The sequence below is a fragment of the Perognathus longimembris genome, chromosome 23 (genome assembly GCF_023159225.1).
Source record: "Perognathus longimembris pacificus isolate PPM17 chromosome 23, ASM2315922v1, whole genome shotgun sequence".
In the NCBI taxonomy this organism is placed as follows: domain Eukaryota; kingdom Metazoa; phylum Chordata; class Mammalia; order Rodentia; family Heteromyidae; genus Perognathus; species Perognathus longimembris.
This window is the reverse complement of record NC_063183.1, coordinates 36427438-36448055: the sequence shown is the minus strand read 5'-3', so window position 1 is coordinate 36448055 and position 20618 is coordinate 36427438. Positions and strand designations below refer to the sequence as shown.

At 40.0% G+C, this 20618-nt stretch overlaps 1 protein-coding gene across 4 annotated transcripts in view; it reads left to right on the top strand.

The window, feature by feature from the left end:
- Positions 1-20618, top strand: part of Slc12a6 (solute carrier family 12 member 6) — a 62477-nt gene that overhangs the window by 14568 nt on the left and 27291 nt on the right. For 2 of the 4 annotated variants that reach the window (XM_048332717.1, XM_048332719.1), the window contains exons 2-8: positions 5769-5813; positions 10498-10592; positions 11609-11740; positions 14207-14353; positions 16254-16308; positions 16958-17088; positions 18301-18542. In XM_048332717.1, the coding sequence (XP_048188674.1) occupies positions 5769-5813; positions 10498-10592; positions 11609-11740; positions 14207-14353; positions 16254-16308; positions 16958-17088; positions 18301-18542 (847 nt within the window). The remainder of the gene's footprint in view (positions 1-5768; positions 5814-10497; positions 10593-11608; positions 11741-14206; positions 14354-16253; positions 16309-16957; positions 17089-18300; positions 18543-20618) is intronic. The other 2 variants (XM_048332718.1, XM_048332720.1) reach the window with 1 other exon arrangement.

Here is a 20618-nt window from a genome sequence, read left to right as displayed (position 1 = left end):
GAGGGGAGGAGGAAAAGTATATAGGAAATATTTGAACTTTTTAACATAGAATAAAATATGTTGTTGAGTATAGACTTGCTTTTTCAGTATTTACTTGAAATGCAGTGCGTTTTGTTTTAGTTCCTTATTGGCTTGAGTTTAAAAATTCCCAGTAGGGTCCACTATCCTGTACAGTTAGTATAATTAATTTTTTTTAATCCTAGCTGGGGGCTGGGGGCTCATGCCTATAATCTTAGCTACTCTGGAGTTCAAAGCCAGCCCCAAGCAGGAAAGTCCATGAGACTATTATCTCCAGTTATCATCCAAAAAACAGGAAGTGGAGCTGTAGCTCAAAGTGGTAGAGCACTAGCCTTGAGGGAAAGAGCTCGGGGAACTACTCCCTGGCCCTGAGTTCACGCCCTACAACTGGCCAAAGGGGGGAAAAAAATTCTAACTTGTTTTGTTGCAGCAATGCTTCTATCCCTGTCGAGTTATATAACTGGGTGCCTTTTTTTCTTTTTTTTTTTCCTTTTATACCCATGTGAGAGGAAAAGACATAGAATCATATGAATTGCACATACTTAAAAAGTAAATCATGCTCTAAAATGTGTTTTTAAATTAACCAGAAAATTAATTTGAAGTAAACTAGAACTATGAATATAGAGATGATCTAAATCACAGTTCTAGTAATCACTATTAATTAGTCATAGTGATAATTTGTAATAATTAGTACTTTAGTGACTTAAGGCAAGCTGTTTTAACTTCTTTCTTTATTGATGAACCCAAGGAAATAACAGTACCTACTTTATAGTCCTCTGTAAGGACTGCATGGAAATGTGTAGCTATAAGTACATAGGCAACACTATCAACACCAAAAGTGAAAACTCCTTTTAATTCTCACATTGCAAATAGTCATTAAGGAAAGAATTCAGTTTGGATAACCGATGACAGAGAGAATAATAAATTGCCTCGAGGGGCTTCTGGACAGGTCTCCAAGTGGAGGAATCCTTGAAGAATCCTTAGTTTTGGAAGGAAGATCCGAATGCACAATTTACAGGTGTGTGAGGGGGAGCTAAGCAATTGGTGGGGAAAAAAGTTTAGGGTAGTTAGACCATTGGGCATGTGGTAAAGAAGTGAGAGATGAAGGAGGAAAGTAGATTGAGACTATTTGCTGAACTGTTTTCAAATTCATCTTCTCCCAGTGATGTGGAATATTGAGTAGAACAGTGGCTAGTGAAGTTGAGGGACTTGTTGCCTGAGGCCAAGGTCGAGCATCAGAGATGCATGCTTCCATCCCATCCTAATGTGAAGTCCTCATGTGCATGGGCCACAGAATTTAACTATATTTGTGTGTGTGTGTGTGTGTGTGTGTGTGTGTGTGTGTGTGTGTGTGTGTGTGTTTTGGTACTGGGGATTGAACCCAGGACATTGTACTTGCTGGGCAAGCACTTTGCCTCTGAGCTACATTCCAGCCCCAGGCCATGGAATTTAATGTGAGCATTATCCACACTAATTTTTTTTTCACCAATGGTGGCACAGCTGTAATTCTAGCACTAGGAAGATTGATGCCAAGAGGATCATGAGTTTCAGTCCAGCCTCAAACCCTGTAACATAAACACAATTACTTTATAGAATCAACATAGTAAACCTTAACTATTGGTTGCATTTTCTTAATTGGGTGTACTTACGTGCTAAGTATTTAATAAGTTTGTATAAGTATTTTCATGAAAAATTGTTTAAACCTATGCATTCCTCGGCTCTTCTTAAGTATGTAGATTAGGCAAATTTAGACTGCCAGACTTTTCTTCACAAGACACAGAAGATCTCCCTTCCCTTTCAAATATACTCTTTAAAAATTATCTATTTATTGTCAAAGTGATGTACAGAGGGGTTGCAGTTTCATATGGAAGGCAGTAAATACATTTCTTATCAAATTTGTTGTCTCCACTCTCATTTTTTCTCCCTCCTTTTCCCCTCCCCATTTCCTCCCCTCCATAAGTTGTACAGTTGGATTACAGCATATAGTTTTATAAGCATTGCTGTTACATTGGTTTGCCTTTTACCCTTTGTCTCTCCATTTTGATGTTCCCCTTCCCTTCCCTAGTTCCAGTAAACATACATACAATACCCAGGGTACCAAAATCAGTAACTATGATACCCAGGGTAAAACCCTGGGGAAGAAAGACAAAAGAAAGTGGCATAATTTCCGATGATACATTGAAAATAACAACAATGGTAAACCACTTATTTCCATAACTTGGAGTTCATTTCACTTAGCATCATCTTATGTGTTCATATGTACATAGATTGAGCTATTGTGATCTTCTGCTAGGACTATCCTAGATGTGTACTAATTACTACTAGTGAGGGAAACCATAGAGTCTGTGTTTCTTTGGGTCCGGCTCACTTCACTTAGTATTATTTTTTCCATGTCCTTCCATTTCCTTATGAATGGGGCAGTGTCATTCTTTCTTATAGAGGCATAGAATTTCACTGTGTATATGTATCACATTTTCTTGATCCATTCATCTACTGAGGGGCATCTCAGTTGGTTCTATATTTTAGCAATGGTAAATTGTGCTGCCATGAACATAGGTGTGCTGGTGGCTTTTACAAAAGCACAATGAAGCTAATCAAATAGACTCTTAAGGAACCTCTCTCTCTCTCCATCCCTCCCTCCATCCCTCCCTCCCTCCCTCCCCCTTTTGGCCACTCATTAACCCATTGCAGCAATTAATGAGGTTTTCACCTTCTGTCTTAGCACCCCTGAGTGACAGGAGTCATTTTAGTGATAGCTGAGAACTGAAATCTTTTTTTTTTTTTTTTTTTTTGGCCAGTCCTGGGCCTTGGACTCAGGGCCTGAGCACTGTCCCTGGCTTCTTCTCGCTCAAGGCTAGCACTCTGCCACGTGAGCCACAGCGCCGCTTCTGGCCGTTGTTTTCTGTATATGTGGGTGCTGGGGAATCGAACCTAGGGCCTCGTGTATCCGAGGCAGGCACTCTTGCCACTAGGCTATATCCCCAGCCCAGAGAACTGAAATCTTGGGAAAGAGTGTTAATATACTTTAGAGAAAAACAGAAGCTAGGATAAGCCTCTATCTTCTTCCCCAGAGGCAACAAAGTAGAGCTGGTTGGTGACCTAGGTTTTCCATTTATAAAATTTCTTGACTCTGCTTTTCTTTCATGCCACTTATACACCTGCTCCCCTATAATGACAGGACTCCGTTTTTCCCTACTAGAGAGATGAAGGGGTAACATCTAATGCATTAGTTTACTAGAGTTGTTATCCCTTCTCTGTTTTAGGAGTAGGAACATCTACTCTACATTTCGATAAGGAGTTAAAAGCAACCGCTGGAGGCATGCTCATGCCTGGCATGCAAGGCCCTAGGATCAGTCCCTAGTACTTCAATTAACTATTATTAAGATAAAAACCTGGGGGCTGGGAATATGGCCTAGTGGCAAGAGTGCTTGCCTCGTATACATGAAGCCCTGGGTTCGATTCCTCAGCACCACATATATAGAAAAAGGCCAGAAGTGGCGCTGTGGCTCAAGCAGCAGAGTGCTAGCCTTGAGCAATAAAGAAGCCAGAGACTGTGCTCAGACCCTGAGTTCAAGCCCCAGGACTGGCCAAAAAAAATAGTTAAGATAAAAACCTGGAAATACATTTGTTGGTGTGCTGGGAGACATTTCCTAGAAGAGAAAATTTGGAAGTTATCTTGTTCATAGTCTAATTAAAGAAAAAAATCCTCTGAAAACATTTTTTTAAATATTCATACAGCATTTAAAACTTCAGGTTGCTATCTTTTTTCCTCCTTGGTGAGAGTAGGTAGAGGATACTTGAATGTCAGTCAGATACCAGAATTTGTCATTCTGATCATTTCCTTATGGATTGATTGATTGCCTTTGGTTCTGGGGACCAAACCCAGGGCCTTGTGCATGCTAAAAGTAGTCTGCACTGAGCTACATCTCTACCCCTAGAGTGCATATTTTAAAAAGTTACATTTGCTAAATGATGTGTAAGACATAATTTGGACCATGAAAATATTATTTGGATTTATGTAAAATGAAGTATAGTAGCCCAAAACAAGTTACCTTGATATTGTTGATAGAATCATAGTTCCTATTTTGTAGTTTTTTGCCTTCTTGGATAGACGGAGAAAATATTAAACTTAAATTAGGGTTAATGAAACTAAAGACATAATTTCTTCCCATTGTCAACACACTTCCTGGTCTACATTTATTTTTATCCCTTCAGATATATACAAGGAAACAAGTTATAATCCTCAGTGTCTCAAGAGAGTTAATCTTGAAGGGAATTAGAACTCAGAGGCTTTTCCGTATTTAGCCCTTAATGTTTGTCAAGCCTGTAAAATAAGCAAAAGGAATGGTTTATTGTTAAATGATGATTGCCAATATAACTTGAATTATAGCCTTGGTTTACTGCCTCTAGTTTTAATTCAGATTACTTAAGAAATGGATATTTACTAAAGCTAGCTTATTTTATCTTCAAATCAAATCAGACTGTATCTGATAGTGAGAAGTACTTGATTTGTATTTTGGCTGTGAGTTGTCATCATAACATATCCCTGTGTCATTAAGATATCCCTGTATAAGAGTAAGTGCAGGGGCTGGGAATATGGCCTAGTGGCAAGTGTGCTTGCCACATATACATGAAGCCCTAGTTCGATTCCTCAGCACCACATATATAGAAAAGGCCAGAAGTGGCACAGTGGCCCAAGTTGGTAGAGTGCTAACCTTGAGCAAAAAGAAGCCAGGGACAGTGCCCAGGCCCTGAGTTGAAGCCCCAGGACTGCCAAAAATAATAATAAGTGCAACTGGTAAACACCTCCCCCCCCCCCAGTCATACTTTGTCAAGTATGTGTTGTTTTATTTATTTATTTTTCTTGGTCATGGGTCTTGAACTCAGGGCCTGGGCAGGGTCCCTCAGCTTTTTTGCTTAGTGCTAGCACTCTACTACCACTTTGAGCCACAGCACCACTTCTCATGGACTTTCCTACTTGGGCTGACTTTGAACCATAATCCTCAGATCTCAGCCTCCTGAGTTGCTAGGATTATAAGCATGAGCCACCAGTGCCCAGCCCATTTTAACTTTTAAATCTATAATTTCATGGTATTAATTAAATCCTCAATGTTATACATTCCATTTCCTGAGTTTCTTACCACCCCAAATAGCAGTTCTGTATTAAGTATCACCTCCTCTTAACCAGTAGTCTACTTTCTGCCTTGATAAGTTTACCTTTTCCATATAAGCCACATGATCATACAATATGTGTCCTTTTGTGCCTGGCTTATTTAACCAGTATGTTCTGAAGTTTTTTTCTGTGTTGTAGCACCTATCAGTATTTCATTCTTTTTTTTTTCTTTTTACAGCTGAATACTATTTTAGTCTGTGTAGTTGCCACATTTTGTGTATTCGTTAATCTGTTAGAGGACAACTTGGTTCTTTCTGTCTTTTTTGCCTATTGTGAGTAATGCTGGTATAATCTTTGTCCTAAGTATTCTTAGTCTGTGTTTTCAACTTTTTTGAGTGTATACCTGGAAGTAGAATTGTGGGTCATGTAATTCAGTGTATAACCATCTGAGGAATGTTGTCATTTTTTAATAATAGTTTATTCTTTTTTTCTACTTTTTCATTAATGTTTCTTGTGGGGTTTTTTGTTTGTTTGTTTCTTGCTTACTTCCTTGGTTGGCCTTTGCTGATAAATTTTTAAAACTTGTTTGTTTTGAGCATTCATTTTTTTCTTTTCTTTTCAATTGTTTGTTTTTCAGACCCGAATCAGAACTCCATCACAGGGGAACACAGCCAACTGCTAGGTACAGTATCATTCTGGGAGTGGCTCTGTGAAGTCACCCTTACCTGCTTCTACTAACAGATACTCAATACTCCCTTCTCTGTTTCTAGTGTGGGTCCTTCTTGTAAGGAAAGTGTTTGTTGTTTCCTGTTACTATCACCTCTTTTACCAAACCTCAACCCTTTTCCTGTCATTTCTATTTCCAACTTGGTAAACTTTAGGGAAGTACTTATAAGTGATTGATTATTATGACTCAAATTAGTTAAATTAAAAAGTAATTTTACACAGTCTATGGCTAAAATAATCTAAGTGTTATAGTCTATAATATTTGGCTTTTTGCAACTACTTTTCCCTTTTTAGTGTTTTTTTTGGTCTTTTGATCACCTTCATTTCAATAACTAAGAGTACTTTATAACTTCATAGTGTTAAGTATTCCATAGAAAATGGTGTCCCAGTTTTTCATTTGTGAAACAAGTTGTGGAAGTGAGTTGATTTCCTACAGGTATTGCTTATTTAATATATGGTAAACATAATTGATAAGATTTTGACAAGCTTTCAAACTGGAAACTTTTCAAAATATCCAAATAAGACATACTCTAAGGAAGGAATCCAGACAATACAAAAGGTATAGGGCAAAGAAAGCAAAAGTCCTTGGAAGTACAGTATACCCTTGGTATCTATAAGTATATGCTTCCAAGGAGCCTACCATGGAGAAAAAGCACAAATGCTCAGGATGCAGTGTTCAGTACAGTACTGTGGAATGCTTGATGTATTTTTCTGTAATGCCAACCACTTCTAACCACATGCTGACGTTCAACAAACTTCATATTTTTACCTTGTTACTTCTGTTAAGTACACTTACTTTTACCTTGCTTTTTAAGCACCTTGCTTTTGGGGAGGCAGGTTTTCAGAACATTAAGAGAAGATCACAGAAGAATTTAAATATTTGATAACACATTGAAGGTAATGTGGGAACTTCTCCATATCAACTGAGCTGTAGAATACATGCATGGGAATTTAAAATATCTGTCTGTCTGTCAAACCATCTATCTGTCTACCTGTCTATCTGTCATCTACTCACCTACCACACTAAATCAAAACTTCTTGGAATAAACCCACAAATATCTCTTACCACCTCACCTCCACTTCCCTCAAATACTTACTATTGACAGTTTCTTGGGAACTCCAGAAAATTTTAATTGTAAATCTTTTTTCTATTACACCAAACAGGCTTTCCTGTTCTATTGTTCATACTGGGTTTTTTTGTTTTGTTTTGTTTTGTTTTGCTGTTTGTGTTTTGCCAGTTATAGGTATGTAAAAGTCTGTCCCATTCCTTTGTGGTAGAATGGTATTATATTGTCAGCTATAATTTTACTCTGCCAGCTTCCTCTATAATTTAGGTGATTCCTAGGAGTGGTACTTCTACAGATTACATTGCACTGAGCATCTTATACTGGTATCCTTATAATCTCACAAGACATTGGTGGGATAAATTCTTTTTTTTGTTTTTGCCAGTCCTGGGCCTTGGACTCAGGGCCTGAGCACTGTCCCTGGCTTCCTTTAGCTCAAGGCTTGCACTCTGCCACTTGAGCCACAGCGCCACTTCTGGCCACTTTCCATATATGTGGTACTGGGGAATTGAACCCAGGGCTTCATGTATACGAGGCAAGCTCTCTTGCCACTAGGCCATATTCCCAGCCTCTTGGTGGGATAAATTCTTAATAGTAAAATTCCTTACTCAGGGTATGCAACAACGTCCACATCTCCTTACCCAGCTTTTACAATGACTTAGCTCAGTTTTCAAGCCCCTTCTTTTTTTTTTTTATTTTTATGTTTTGCCAGTCCTGGGGCTTGGACTCAGGGCCTGAGCACTGTCCCTGGCTTCTTTTTGCTCAAGGCTAGCACTCTACCACTTTAGCCACAGCGCCACTTCTGGCTTTTTCTATGTATGTGGTGCTGAGGAATCGAACCCAAGGTTTCATGTTTATGAGGCGAGCACTTTACCACTAGGCCATATTCCCAGCCCTCAAGCCCCTTCTTGATTGATTGTTTCTTTAAAACATTCTCTAGGGCTGAGAATGTGGCTTAGTGGTAGAGTGTTTGCCTAGCATGCATGAAGCCCTGGGTTTGATTGCTCAGCACCACATAAACAGAAAAGGCCAGAAGTGGCGCTGTGGCTCAAGAGATAGACTTCCAGCCTTGAGCAAATAAAGAAGCCAGGGACAGCGCTCAGGTCCTGAGTCCCAAGCTCTCAGGACTAGCCGGAAAAAGCAAAAACAAACAAACAAAAATTCCCTAAACAGATGACAAATGGTTTTACTTACCGTTTATAGTCAGATTTCTATTTCAAAAATGACTATGTACATCTGACTTGTTTGATTCAGATTTCTCATAAAACTTTTTTTTTTTTTTTTTGGCGCCAGTCTTGGGCTTGAACTCAGGGCCTAGGCACTGTCCCTGATTCTTTTGCTCAAGGGTAGTGCTCTACCACTTGAGCCACAGCACCACTTTCGGCTTTTTCTGTGTATGTGGTACTGGGGAATCGAACCCAGGTCTTCATGCATACTAGGCAAGTACTAAGCCACTTTCCCAGCCCTCATAAAACTTTTATTGAATGGTAATTGATGGGTAGGATAGACCTGTCTCTCCTTTACTCCCTCTCCTCTTTGTTCCCATCTCTTCCTCTTGCCAAAACTTGGGCTTGAACTCAGGGCCTCTCAGTATTTTTGCTCATGGCTGGCACTCTACCACGTGAACCACTCTTGCAGCTCCATGAAATGACTCTTAGTTCTCTTTTAATCTTTGCGAATTCACCTTTTTTCACTTTGTGCTATTTGTTTGCTGAACAAATCAGATGATTTGTCAAGTAGAATTCCTACATGTATAGTTTGCTACTTATGTCTTTGTAGTAATGGCTAGTATGTTCGTCCCTGGTGTTCTCTGTGAACTGGAAGTCAGATGAGGAAGCTCAACTGGACTCAGGTCCCATTCTTTGGGTGGGACCATGCCCTGGGCTGTACACTTACCTGCAGTGTACTTACCTTGTGTGGTGTTAGCAGTGGTATTCCCTCAGTGTCCATGATAACAGTGCTGGATGGCTGCCATGTACTGCCGAATGTTCTGCTTCAGCCTTCACTTAATGATTTAACAACTGAGGATAACCATTGCTCAGGTCCAATGTTTTCATTAAAAGTTGCTTACTGGTGACTTTTTCCCTAACTTTCATCTGACCTATCATAAATCAGCTACAGTGCAGCTGTTGGAAGGGTTCTTCTCTATTTAATCATCCTGAAATAAAATGGACACAAAAAAGGCAGGTTAATTACTTTATTCTTTCCTTCTGTTACCTTTCAGTTATACCCCATAAAGGTAACCAATTTTTAAAAATAGTATTTTGGATGTTTCACATACCTGTGTTGTACTCCATTGTGTTATTTATGCTTAATGCTTGTTGTATCCACTTGTAATCATGGAGAACTCCTTCAGGCTGGTCCCGGGTCCTAGGACATGACTAGTCATGTCAGCAGCTTGCTTAGTGCTCATAGTGTCCCCTTGTGACCACAGGGAACTCCTTCGGGCTGGTCCCAGGTCCTAGGACATGACTAGTCATGCCAACAGCTTGCTGGCTTTTCCCAGAATGGTCATAAATACCTTTATATACATGTGTGTATATCTATGTATGCCTGTGATTTGCATTTTCTTAATTTTTTATATTATTTTTCAAATTTGAAAATCTTGGTTTTAAATAGCATTCATATGGGTTTTTTTTCTGTAGTACCGTGCAACTATATAACTTCTTATACAAAGTTATAACTTCTTATACCCAAAGTTAAAGGACTCAACAGAAATGTGGCTGTCTTTGGGACTTGGTCTTCTTTTTTTCTTCACAGCTGGCTCATCAAATATGTGTTAGGTGCCTCTTTTCACATAAAAAAAATGGAAAGGTTTGTAAAAAATTATACTTTGACCTGTTTTGTAGGTCAAAGGCCAAATGGCTCTGTGAACAGATTTTTCTCCCCATTATCATCAACAACAGTGTGTTACATAGGCCATCTCTAGAACAGTATTATGCATGGTGTCAGTACTTAATAAATATTCAGTCTTTTTCAGCTGGACAGGCCTGTAATCTTAGCTATTCAGCAGTTGGTGATCGGGAGGATCATGGCTTAAGGATAAGCCAGGCAAAAGTTAGTAGTAAGACTTCATTTCAACCAGCATAGAGATGGCACAAGGGCCATCCATCCTATTTATACAGGAAGCATGAATAGGTTGGTGTTCTAGGCTGGCCTGAGTATAAAAGCAAGACCCTATTAGAAAAATAAAGCAAAGAAGGTGTGGCTCAAGCCAGGAGCTTGCCTGGCAAGCACAAGGCCCTGAGTTTAAACCACAGGACCACACACACACACACAAATCTATTTTTTTCTCATAGTATATTTGAGTAAGGCTGGCATCCTGAAGAAATAGTGTGTCTAGAAATCTTTGAATTCAGAAAAGGAAGACCTGTGTTTATTCTTTAGAGATCTGTTTCTTTCCTGCTAGGAATGGAGCCACACTCTTCCAGTAGTGCTACTTTCATTCTGCTACTCTTTGACCACATCTGAATATGAAAATGTTTTCTATTAATACAGAGGCGATGCTTAGCTATATAGTGCTGATGAGTCTTCTGTAGCAATGGGAAACTAACATAGTTCACCATTTTTTTCCAGATGATGGGCATAAGAAAGCCAGAAATGCTTATCTCAACAATTCCAATTATGAAGAAGGAGATGAATATTTTGATAAAAACTTGGCACTTTTTGAGGTAATATGTGGGAGAAAACTATGAAAACTGTGATTTCAGGAACAGAGACTTCAAGATACTTGTCTTTTACTCCATCTGGTTTTAAAATAATCCGAGCTGGACAGTCTAATAACTAGCATTAAAGCACAGTAGTTCTGATATAACTTCTTGTGCTTAGTTTTATATAAATAGTGATAGTAAAATTTTGTGAAGTAAGGAAGATAAAAATGGACTTCTCAGCATATGGAGAATTTTAATCTAATTTAGCTCAGAATTAAATATTTACATTGGAATAATCCTCTAAGTATAAAGCACACTGTTTGTCCTATTTGAAGGACCTCAGAGCTAATTAAACAGCAGCCACTGTAGAAAGGCTGCCAGATTCGTAAGAGTCTTGTCTGTGTATTTTAGGTGCAAATAATAATTGTATGTAGGTGGGGCAAAATGTGACATTTAAGTATACATTGTAGACTTGTATAAATGAATCTAATTAACATAGTATTAGAATAATTTTACTTTGTAATTTTGACATGCACAGTACAGCATGTTATGTACTGAGAAAAGTATGTCCTGTATATCTAGAATGTTTTCTACCCATCTTCTGGTAGCCATTGCTCTCTTCTATTTATATGAATTCAACTCTGGGATTACACATGCAAGTCAAATCATGTAGCACTTGTCTTTCTATGCCTGGCTTATTTTACTTAGCACATGAAGACATGTATGTATTTTGTCTGATTTAGACATACTTTCCAGCTTACTGTTAGAAAGTTTACTTTCAGGGGGCTGGGAATATGGCCTAGTGGCAAGAGTGCTTGCCTTGTATACATGAGGCCTTGGGTTCAATTCCCCAGCACCACATATACAGAAAATAGCCAGAAGGGGCGCTGTGGCTCAAGTGGCAGAGTGTTAACCTTGAGCAAAAAAAAGCCAGGGACAGTGCTCAGGACCTGAGTCCAAGGCCCAGGACTGGCCAAAAAAAAAGAAAGTTTACTTTCAGCATTTTTTTCATTCCTTCTGTATTTCTGGCTTTGTAGGAAGAAATGGACACAAGACCAAAGGTATCTTCTCTCCTTAACCGTATGGCCAATTACACTAATCTGACACAAGGAGCAAAAGAGCATGAAGAAGCTGAAAACATCACCGAAGGGAAAAAGAAACCCACCAAGGTGAGGTCTGAGAGTAACCCAGGTAGATAAACTAGCCTATGTACAAGAAAGGAGGAGACATTCAAGGTACTACTTCATGTCAAATAAATGCTTGCTATATGCCCAAGCACTGTTCTAGGCACAGACTTCATAGCACAAAGAGATCATGTAGTGTCCTAGCTGTCATGTGAAGAGACAGAGACAGTCCTCAAGCTGTTTTAACTCTGTTGAAGTATGTAACACATTGAGTGTTAAGAGATGCTTTAACAAAAGTTGAGCAGATTAAAGAGACTAAGGAGAGGGAAGGCTGTTCCTTCAGATCTGCTGCTCCTTCAGGTCAGGCAGGAAATAGCCCTCTAACAAGGGTTGAGCAGGGGCCTAGCCATTGTGAGGAAGTGAGTGGGTGGGAGAGCAGCATTCCAAGGAGAGGGAATAGCACATCTGTGCCAATTGTCAAATTCTTGTACATCTGTGTGCCACCTGCTTGTCAAGTTCTTGCACATCTCTGTACCATCATCCACTAGTTGTCAAGTTCTTGTGGTGGGAGGGAAGTGTAAGTTTGGTTTGGCTTTTTTTCTTTTTCTTTTTAGCCGGTCCTAGGATTTGAATTCAAAGCCTGGTCACTGTCAATGAGCTTTTGTGCTCAAGACTACTGCTCTACCAGTTGAGCCCCAGTTAAACTTCTAGCCTTTTTTGGTTGTTTATTGGAGATAAAAGTCTCATAGACTTTCCTGCCCTAGCTGGCTTTGTACCTCAATCCTCACATCTCAGCCTCCTGAGTAGCTAGGATTACAGACATAAGCCACTGGTGCCTGGCTTGGTTTTGCTTTTTTAAGTCAGGGCCTTGCCATGTGGTCCATGTTGTTCTTGAATTTGCTATCCTGCCTCAGACTCCTGATTGTTGGGATTGTAGGTGTTCCACCATATCTCAGCAGTTGTTGGGTTTTTAAAAGACTAAAGCCAGGGCTGGGGATATGGCCTAGTGGCAAGAGTGCTTGCCTTGTATACATGAAACCCTGGGTTCAATTTCTCAGCACCACATATATAGAAAAGGCCAGAAGTAGTGCTGTGGCTCAAGTGGCAGAGTGCTAGCCTTGAGTAAAAAGAAGCCAGGGACAGTGCTCAGGCCCTGAGTTCAAGCCCCAGGACTGGCAAAAAAAAAGTAAAAGACTAAAGCCAATTTTTCTTGTTTGGGACACACTTAAGTTTGTTTGTGGCCAAATGACTGTGTCTAATTAAAACATGTAGGGGTAGAATGTTAGAGTGCCAGCCTTGAGTACAAAAGCATGAGGCCTTGAATTCAAGCTCTAGTATTAATACATGCTCGAGCACATACATACATACATACACACACAGCAAACATGTAGGAACCGGTAAAAAAAAAAAGGTACAGCTCTAGGAATAATAAAACTATGGTGATATAATTTTCTAAAATGGAATTTACATTTGCCTTTGATGATACTGCTTCAACTTATATCTGCTTTGAGATTAATGTAGTAACCAGGGAGCAACTTTTTATGGAAAAAAAAATTAATCAGCAGAAAAAAAGCCAGGCACTATTGGCTCACACCTGTTATTGTAACTACTCAGAAGGATGATATCTGGAGGACTGAGGGTTGTTTTTGTTTGTTTGTTTTGTTTTGCCAGTCCTGGGGCTTGAACTCAGGGCCTGGGCACTGTCCCTGGCTGCCTTTTGCTCAAGGCTAGCACTCTGCCACTTGAGCCACAGCACCACTTCTGGCCGTTTTTTATATAGGTGGTGTTGAGGAATTGAACCTAGGGCTTCATGTAGACAAGGCAAGAACTCTTGCCACTAGGCCATATTCCCAGCCCCCGAGGATTGAGGTTTGGAGACTTTCATTTCCAAAATAGCCAACAAAATACAGGGCTGGAGATATAGATCAAGTAGTAGAGCACCAACTATGAGTGGAAAAAAGCTGAGGAGAAATTCAAGGCCCTGACTGAGCCCTAGTATTGACTGCCTCCCGCCCCCCCCAAAAAGACTGCAAATTGCAAAAGAGTGAAAGTAGCTGGCTACCTGTGGCTCACACCTGTAATCTTAGCTATTCAAGAGACAGGTCTGAGGATTGTGATTTGAAGGTAGCTGGGAAGAAAAATATACAAGATTCTTTTTTTTTTTTCTTGCCAGGCTGGGGCTTGAACTCAGGGCCTCGGCACTATCCCTGAGCTTCTTTTCTGCTTATGTGGGACTGAGGAATAGAACCCAGGGCTTCATGCACGCTAGGCAAGCACTCTACCACTGAGCCACATTCCCAGCCAATTAACCAGCAAAAATGCTGGACTGGTGGCATGGCTCAAGTGGAGAAAGCTGAGGGAGAGCTCAGCTCTGAGTTCAAGCCCCAGTACAAAAGCACACATGTGTGTGCATGTACACACACACATACACACAAAAGTGAAAGAATAAAAGTATCTTCTATGGAGATGACCATGTAATTTTTTTTCTTCTGTCTGCATCTTTCTTTCCAGACACCCCAAATGGGCACCTTCATGGGTGTCTACCTCCCATGTCTACAAAATATTTTTGGAGTGATTCTGTTTCTGCGGCTTACATGGGTAGTGGGCACCGCTGGAGTTCTTCAGGCCTTTATAATTGTCCTTATCTGCTGCTGCTGTGTAAGTCCTGCACTTGCTCCTGGAGATGACTTGCTACTATGGACTTCTCGAAAATTTATACACTTTTGAGGAACTAAAACAAAATATTTTAAAGATGCATGATCTTAACAGGAGACATCACTCTGATACTAAAATCTAGAGAATTTTCATTTAGTGCCAGATGCCAATTGCTGATGCCTATAATTCTAGCTATTTGGGAGGCTGACAATCATGGTTCGAAGCCAGCCTGGGCAGGAAAGTCCATGAAACTTACCTCCAATTAAGGACCAAAAAAGCCAGAAGTGGAGCTGTAGCTCAAGTGGTAGGGTGCTAGCCTTGAGCAAAAATGCTCAAGGACAGACAGCTCCCAGGCCCTGAATTCAAGCACCAGGACCAGCATTAAAAAAAAAAAATTCATTTAGTGCCTACTCACTGCTTGCTATATATCCTGATGAACAAGAAATTATAAGGGCTGGGGATATGGCCTAGTGGCAAGCAAGAGTGCTTGCCTCGTATACATGAGGCCCTGGGTTCAATTCCCCAGAACCACATATACAGAAAATGGCCAGAAGTGGCGCTGTGGCTCAAGTGGCAGAGTGCTAGCCTTGAGCAAAAAGAAGCCAGGGACAGTGCTCAGGCCCTGAGTCCAAGCCCCAGGACTGGCCAAAAAAAAAAAAAAAGAAAAAAAAAAAAAAGGAAATTATTAGACAAAACTTCATCTGGAAGTAGAAGATAAAGTCCTTGTCTTCAGAGGAGTCAGAATCTGAATCATTTTGAGTTCAGTAGAACCAAAGTTGTAACAAATTACATTAGAAAAGGTGGTACACTACTTCAACATGTATTCAGAATCAAAGTTGACAGTTATTTGGTGTGTTTGATTTGGTGTAGCTCTGAAGTCTTCCTCATCCCTCTTTGCAGTTCAGATCTTCTTTCCCCTTCACTGAGAACTCCTATTCTTACATACCTTAACCATTTGTACCCATTTCATTATATATTTCTACTGTTCTCTTTTTTCCTTACCTCCTTTATACTCATCCTCACTGGGAACTATACAAAGCAGTCTAAGTAGACAGTGACCATGTAATAATTTAATGGTACTAGCATTTTCTTTTCATTCCCTCAGGCTTAAAACTTGCAAGCCATATTTGACACTTGTGTTTCCTCCCGTATCTAGAAAGCTATTCAGGCCAATCTGTTCTCTTGTGAAACTTGTACATCCAGCCCTTCCATTTTACTCCCACTGCCAGCACTGTAGTGTTTAGCCTCTCACTGAGCTGTTGTTACAGTGGCCACCCTGCCTCTAACGACTCATTCTCTGCAGATCCTTCTGTACTGTGCTAGATCATGTTTTCATTTGAGTACTGTTGTTCTGTTTTTTTCTCACGTTTTCAGTTTTTCTCTTGATTATAGAAAATTGTTCTTGGTATCATAGGTGGTCTTCAGATTCTAACCTGTTTTCCCCTGACTATTCCTTTTTAAGTACCTTATGCTTTATTTCTCTTTAGCCAGGAGACCCAAGATGACATGGTTTTGTTCTGTTTTGTTTTGTTATGGTCAAGACAGGGTCTTGCTATATAGCCCATCCTGGCCTCAAACTCAAAATCCTTCTGCCTTGGGTTCACAAGTGCTGTGATTACAGCCATGCAACACCATTCCCAGACATCCATGGTTCTTAGCAGTACCTTATGTATTCTTTCAAATGTTAGGGCCATTTTAACAGTCTGTTTCTGGTAATATTCATATGACTAGTGCAAAGAACTACCACATTGTCTCATTTCCATACTTTTAGTTATGACAGTTCCTTCTCTAGGACCATGTGGAATTGAGTAGTTAATGATGTTCTGAGGCTCTCAGATGGGAAATAAGTTCAGAAGTGTCCACTTTACCCTGTAATGATATTTTTGTTTTGCTCTTTCTACAGACAATATTGACTGCTATCTCCATGAGTGCCATTGCCACTAATGGAGTGGTACCAGGTCAGTAGGCTAAGCCTGGGTTTCAGTGACTGGCAATTGTGCTAGAGGTACAAACTTGCGAGGAACAGATACCATAGTGTAAGAGAATAAATGTGTGCAGACCATAGCACTGACACTATTTGGCTTTAGGATCGGCTTTGCAAATCTAATTATTTTTTAGGGCACTTGCTTGGCAATCATGAAGCCCAGCGTGCAAGTTCCAGTACTACAATACATACATACATAAGCTAATAGAGAATGTGAAGCCAATTTTAGAGCTGGGACTGGTCAAGAATCAGTGCTTGCCTAGCAAGCATGAAGCCCTAACCAAAGAAAAAGGCGGGGGGGACCTCATTCTTTTCTAGACTACAGTGTTCTAATTTCAGTCACATTTTTATATTCTTAGAATACATTTATTGGCCTATCTTATGCTTGTAGTAAATACTCTGATTTTTTTTCCTAATAGTGCTATGGTGTACTCTTTTCTGTACTAATGTACAATATGTCCTACAACACATACTACAAATAGGACCTATTTTCTGTCATATGCAGTTTTCAAAGACCTGAGACATTCATCTTTCATGCAGATGCTTATTATTCTTATGACTTCTTTCCACCCTTCTTGCTGGTGAACTCTATCAATCATGTTCACTTCTGTTTTGTCTTACAGCTGGAGGCTCATACTTTATGATTTCCCGTGCACTGGGCCCTGAGTTTGGTGGAGCTGTTGGCCTCTGCTTTTATCTTGGTACCACATTTGCAGCAGCCATGTATATCCTTGGAGCCATTGAAATTTTTCTGGTAAGTAATGACTTAACCATGGTCTACAGTGCAGAATAGAGTTTTGCATTTATTTTGTCTTTAGGTATCAGAGTTTATGAGAAATCAGCTATATGAATCAGTTGAGTGACTTGACAGCTCAATGTTATTGGGCTTGATTATGAATCTGAGGCGGAAAGGTTAAGCTATCTTTTGCTTGCCTATCTTTTTCCTTCTGTCAGAAATTGCCACCATTGTACCTCGACCACAAAATTAAAGCTGAGAGGGAATATTTATGCCATCAGGGAAAAAGTCAGTGTCATCTTTTTTGGTATCTTTTTTTTTTTTTTTTTTGGCCAGTCCTGGGCCTTGGACTCAGGGCCTGAGCACTGTCCCTGGCTTCTTCCCGCTCAAGGCTAGCACTCTGCCACTTCAGCCACAGCGCCGCTTCTGGCCGTTTTCTGTATATGTGGTGCTGGGGAATCGAACCTAGGGCCTCGTGTATCCGAGGCAGGCACTCTTGCCACTAGGCTATATCCCCAGCCCCCCCTTTTTTTTTAACCAGTCCTGGGGCTTGAACTCAGGGCTTGAGCACTGTTCCTGGCTTCTTTTTGCTCAGGGATAGCACTCTGCCAACTTGAGCCACAGCACCATTTCTGGCCTTTTCTATATATGTGGTGCTGAGGAATATATTGTAAGTGGGGAGACATAAAAAAAAATGTTTAAATAATGATAGAAGAAGCAGGCTCAAGATAATTATTCTTTTTTATATCCTGTGAATAAATTATTCAGGCTCATGCTGTTACCCTAGCTACTCAGGATCTGAAGAATCAGGGTACAAAGCCAGCCCAACCAGGAAAGTTGGCAAGGCTCTTAATCCCCAATTAACGACCAAAAAGCTGTAAAATGGAGCTCTAGGTCAAGTAGTAGAGCACCATCCTTGAGCAGAAAAGCTACAAATTAGCACCCAAGCCCTTCATTCAAGCCCCACTACAAAACACTACAACAGACACAAAAACACTACTAATAATTCCTTTTTTCCCATTTGGAAATGAAGTTACTCAGAATAGCAAGTAGAAAGAAAAATCTAAGGCACCCCAGTGTATAGACATCTAGATCAAAATAGAAAATGGGTTTATTCTCCAGGTGTTTCCTGTGCTTCAACTTGGCTTTCCTTCACAAAAGCAATTGGAAAAAATTATAGATGTTTTGGTCAGTTTCAAAGTGCCTTGTTGCTCTTTTTTTTGCTAACAGGTATACATTGTACCTCGAGCTGCAATCTTCCGCAGTGATGATGCACTCAAGGAGTCAGCAGCCATGCTAAATAACATGCGTGTCTATGGCACAGCCTTCCTGGTTCTCATGGTCTTGGTGGTGTTCATCGGAGTGCGCTATGTGAACAAGTTTGCATCACTTTTCCTGGCCTGCGTCATTGTTTCCATCTTGGCCATCTATGCAGGAGCCATCAAGTCTGCCTTCGCCCCACCTCACTTCCCGTACGTGTCTGTGCCTTGGCTTAGCTGTCACTGAGTAGTCAGTGATAAATCAGTCACCATTTCATGGAGTCTCTGTGAGAGTTCCCTTTTGGCCATTTTATGGTAGGGTGCCTCTCAGCAAACTGCTCTACTGGCCCTCTTCCTTACATCCCAAGACAGAACCAACCTCAATACCCACCATCTAGACAGAACCAGCATTGGTACCCTCCATCCAGACAGAAATGTTAGCTGTTTTCCCCTGGATAATGATCACGTGTGTGTGTGTGTGTGTGTGTGTGTGTATGGTCACAAGCCACTTTACAACAGGCAGTCACATATTGGATTCCTTTCATTAATGAAGAATTAATAGAGTCAAAAGCATCATAGACTCTTGTCTAACTTGCATAATTGATTAAATTTTTTATTCTATCTTAGTTCCAGAAATGCCAGGAATTCCTGGTTGGAAAATGAATGCCACACCATTTGCATTATCTGTAAATATATAACTGATGCTGTAATATATATAGGTACCTTACAGTGTACTTGTGAAGTAGTGGATTTGTGCAAATCTGTCATAAACCCACCTATTTTCCTTCTTACCAGTGGCATAGAGGCTAGTTGGCACTGAGTGTTCTTACAGAGATGGTCTTTAAAAAGTCACCTGGGGGCTGGGTATGTGGCTTAGCAGTAGAGTACTTGCCTAACATGCATGAAGCCCTCGTTTGATTCCTCAGCACCACATAAAAAGAAAAAGGCGGAAGTGGCACTGTGGCTCAAGAGGTAGAGTGCTAGCCTTGAGCAAAAAGAAGCTCAGGGACAGTGCTCAGGCCCTGAGTCCAAGCTCCAGGACTGGCAAAAAAAAGTCATCTTGATCACTCATTAGCTCTGTTGATTTAATCAGATTACAGAAAAATAAGTATTTTCATGATAGAAAGCACAAGTCTACTAATGCTTAATAAAGCTAATTAATGGCAGAGCAAGAACATAAACTTAGTGATTTTTGTTACTCCTATTGAGTATTTTTCTGTGTCTTGCTATATGATATCAGTGATAGGTTTATCATAACTTTTTTATGATTCATAATTTATTTTTAATGAATAATTATTTATTGTCAAAGTGATGTACAAAGGGGTTACAGTTTCTTACATAAGGCAGTGGGTACATTTCTTGTTCAACTTGTTACGTCCTCCCTGTCATAACTTTTTAGCCTGCTTATCTAGGAGTCATAAAATGGCTGAAGATCTCAGAGTCATAAAAATTTCATTTTAGAGGTGGTATTTTGGCTGTAACTCAGCTTGGGAAGTTCCATTTTGTTTCAGGTTCTCCTTTGGGACTTCTCTTTTTCTTTTCTGGCTGAGAAAAGTGGTGTTTTATTTAAAATATTCCAGCAAAAGATCAAAAAACAAAACAGGGTTGTTGGGAGTTGTTGAAACTGAGTCATAGGTATAGGATTCATTTATATGTATATAATCACTTTGCACATTCTGAAAGTTGCTTTGTTCTACCTAAGATACTTTAATTGTGTGTGTGTGTGTGTGTGTGTTATTCTTTTGTTCGTATTTATGAATCTGGGCAGAAGAAAAAACAAAAACTGCAATTTGTATTTGTGTTATCCTTAAATATCCTCATTCCCACTGTTTGGGCTTGGATCCAAAACAGTTTCCTCTTAGGTGCTAGAGGGATGTGCTTTTTAATTCTAGCCAAGCTGTCTTTCTTAACAACATTTTCCCAAGGGACTATGATAAATGCAAGAGGTTTTTGTGTTTTTTAGTATTTTCTTTGGCCTAGGAAAGCAAAAGGTATGTGGAGGGAGCATTGTTTAAAGTAAGAACAACAAAGGGTCTCCAGGATTCTTTTTGACTAAACAAATAATAGTCTGGGTCATTGTTGTTGTTGTTGTTGTTGTTGTTGTTGTTTTTGGAAGGTGAGTCAACATATTGCCTTCTCACAGTTCTTTTTGGCAATACTAAGGTTTGAACTGAAGGCCTGGCACTTGATAGATAGATAGTCTAACCCCTGGAGCCACACCCCCAGCACATTTTTGCTTGAGTTACTTTTTCAAGTTGGGTCTTGAGTTTTTGTCCAGGGCCTGCCTCA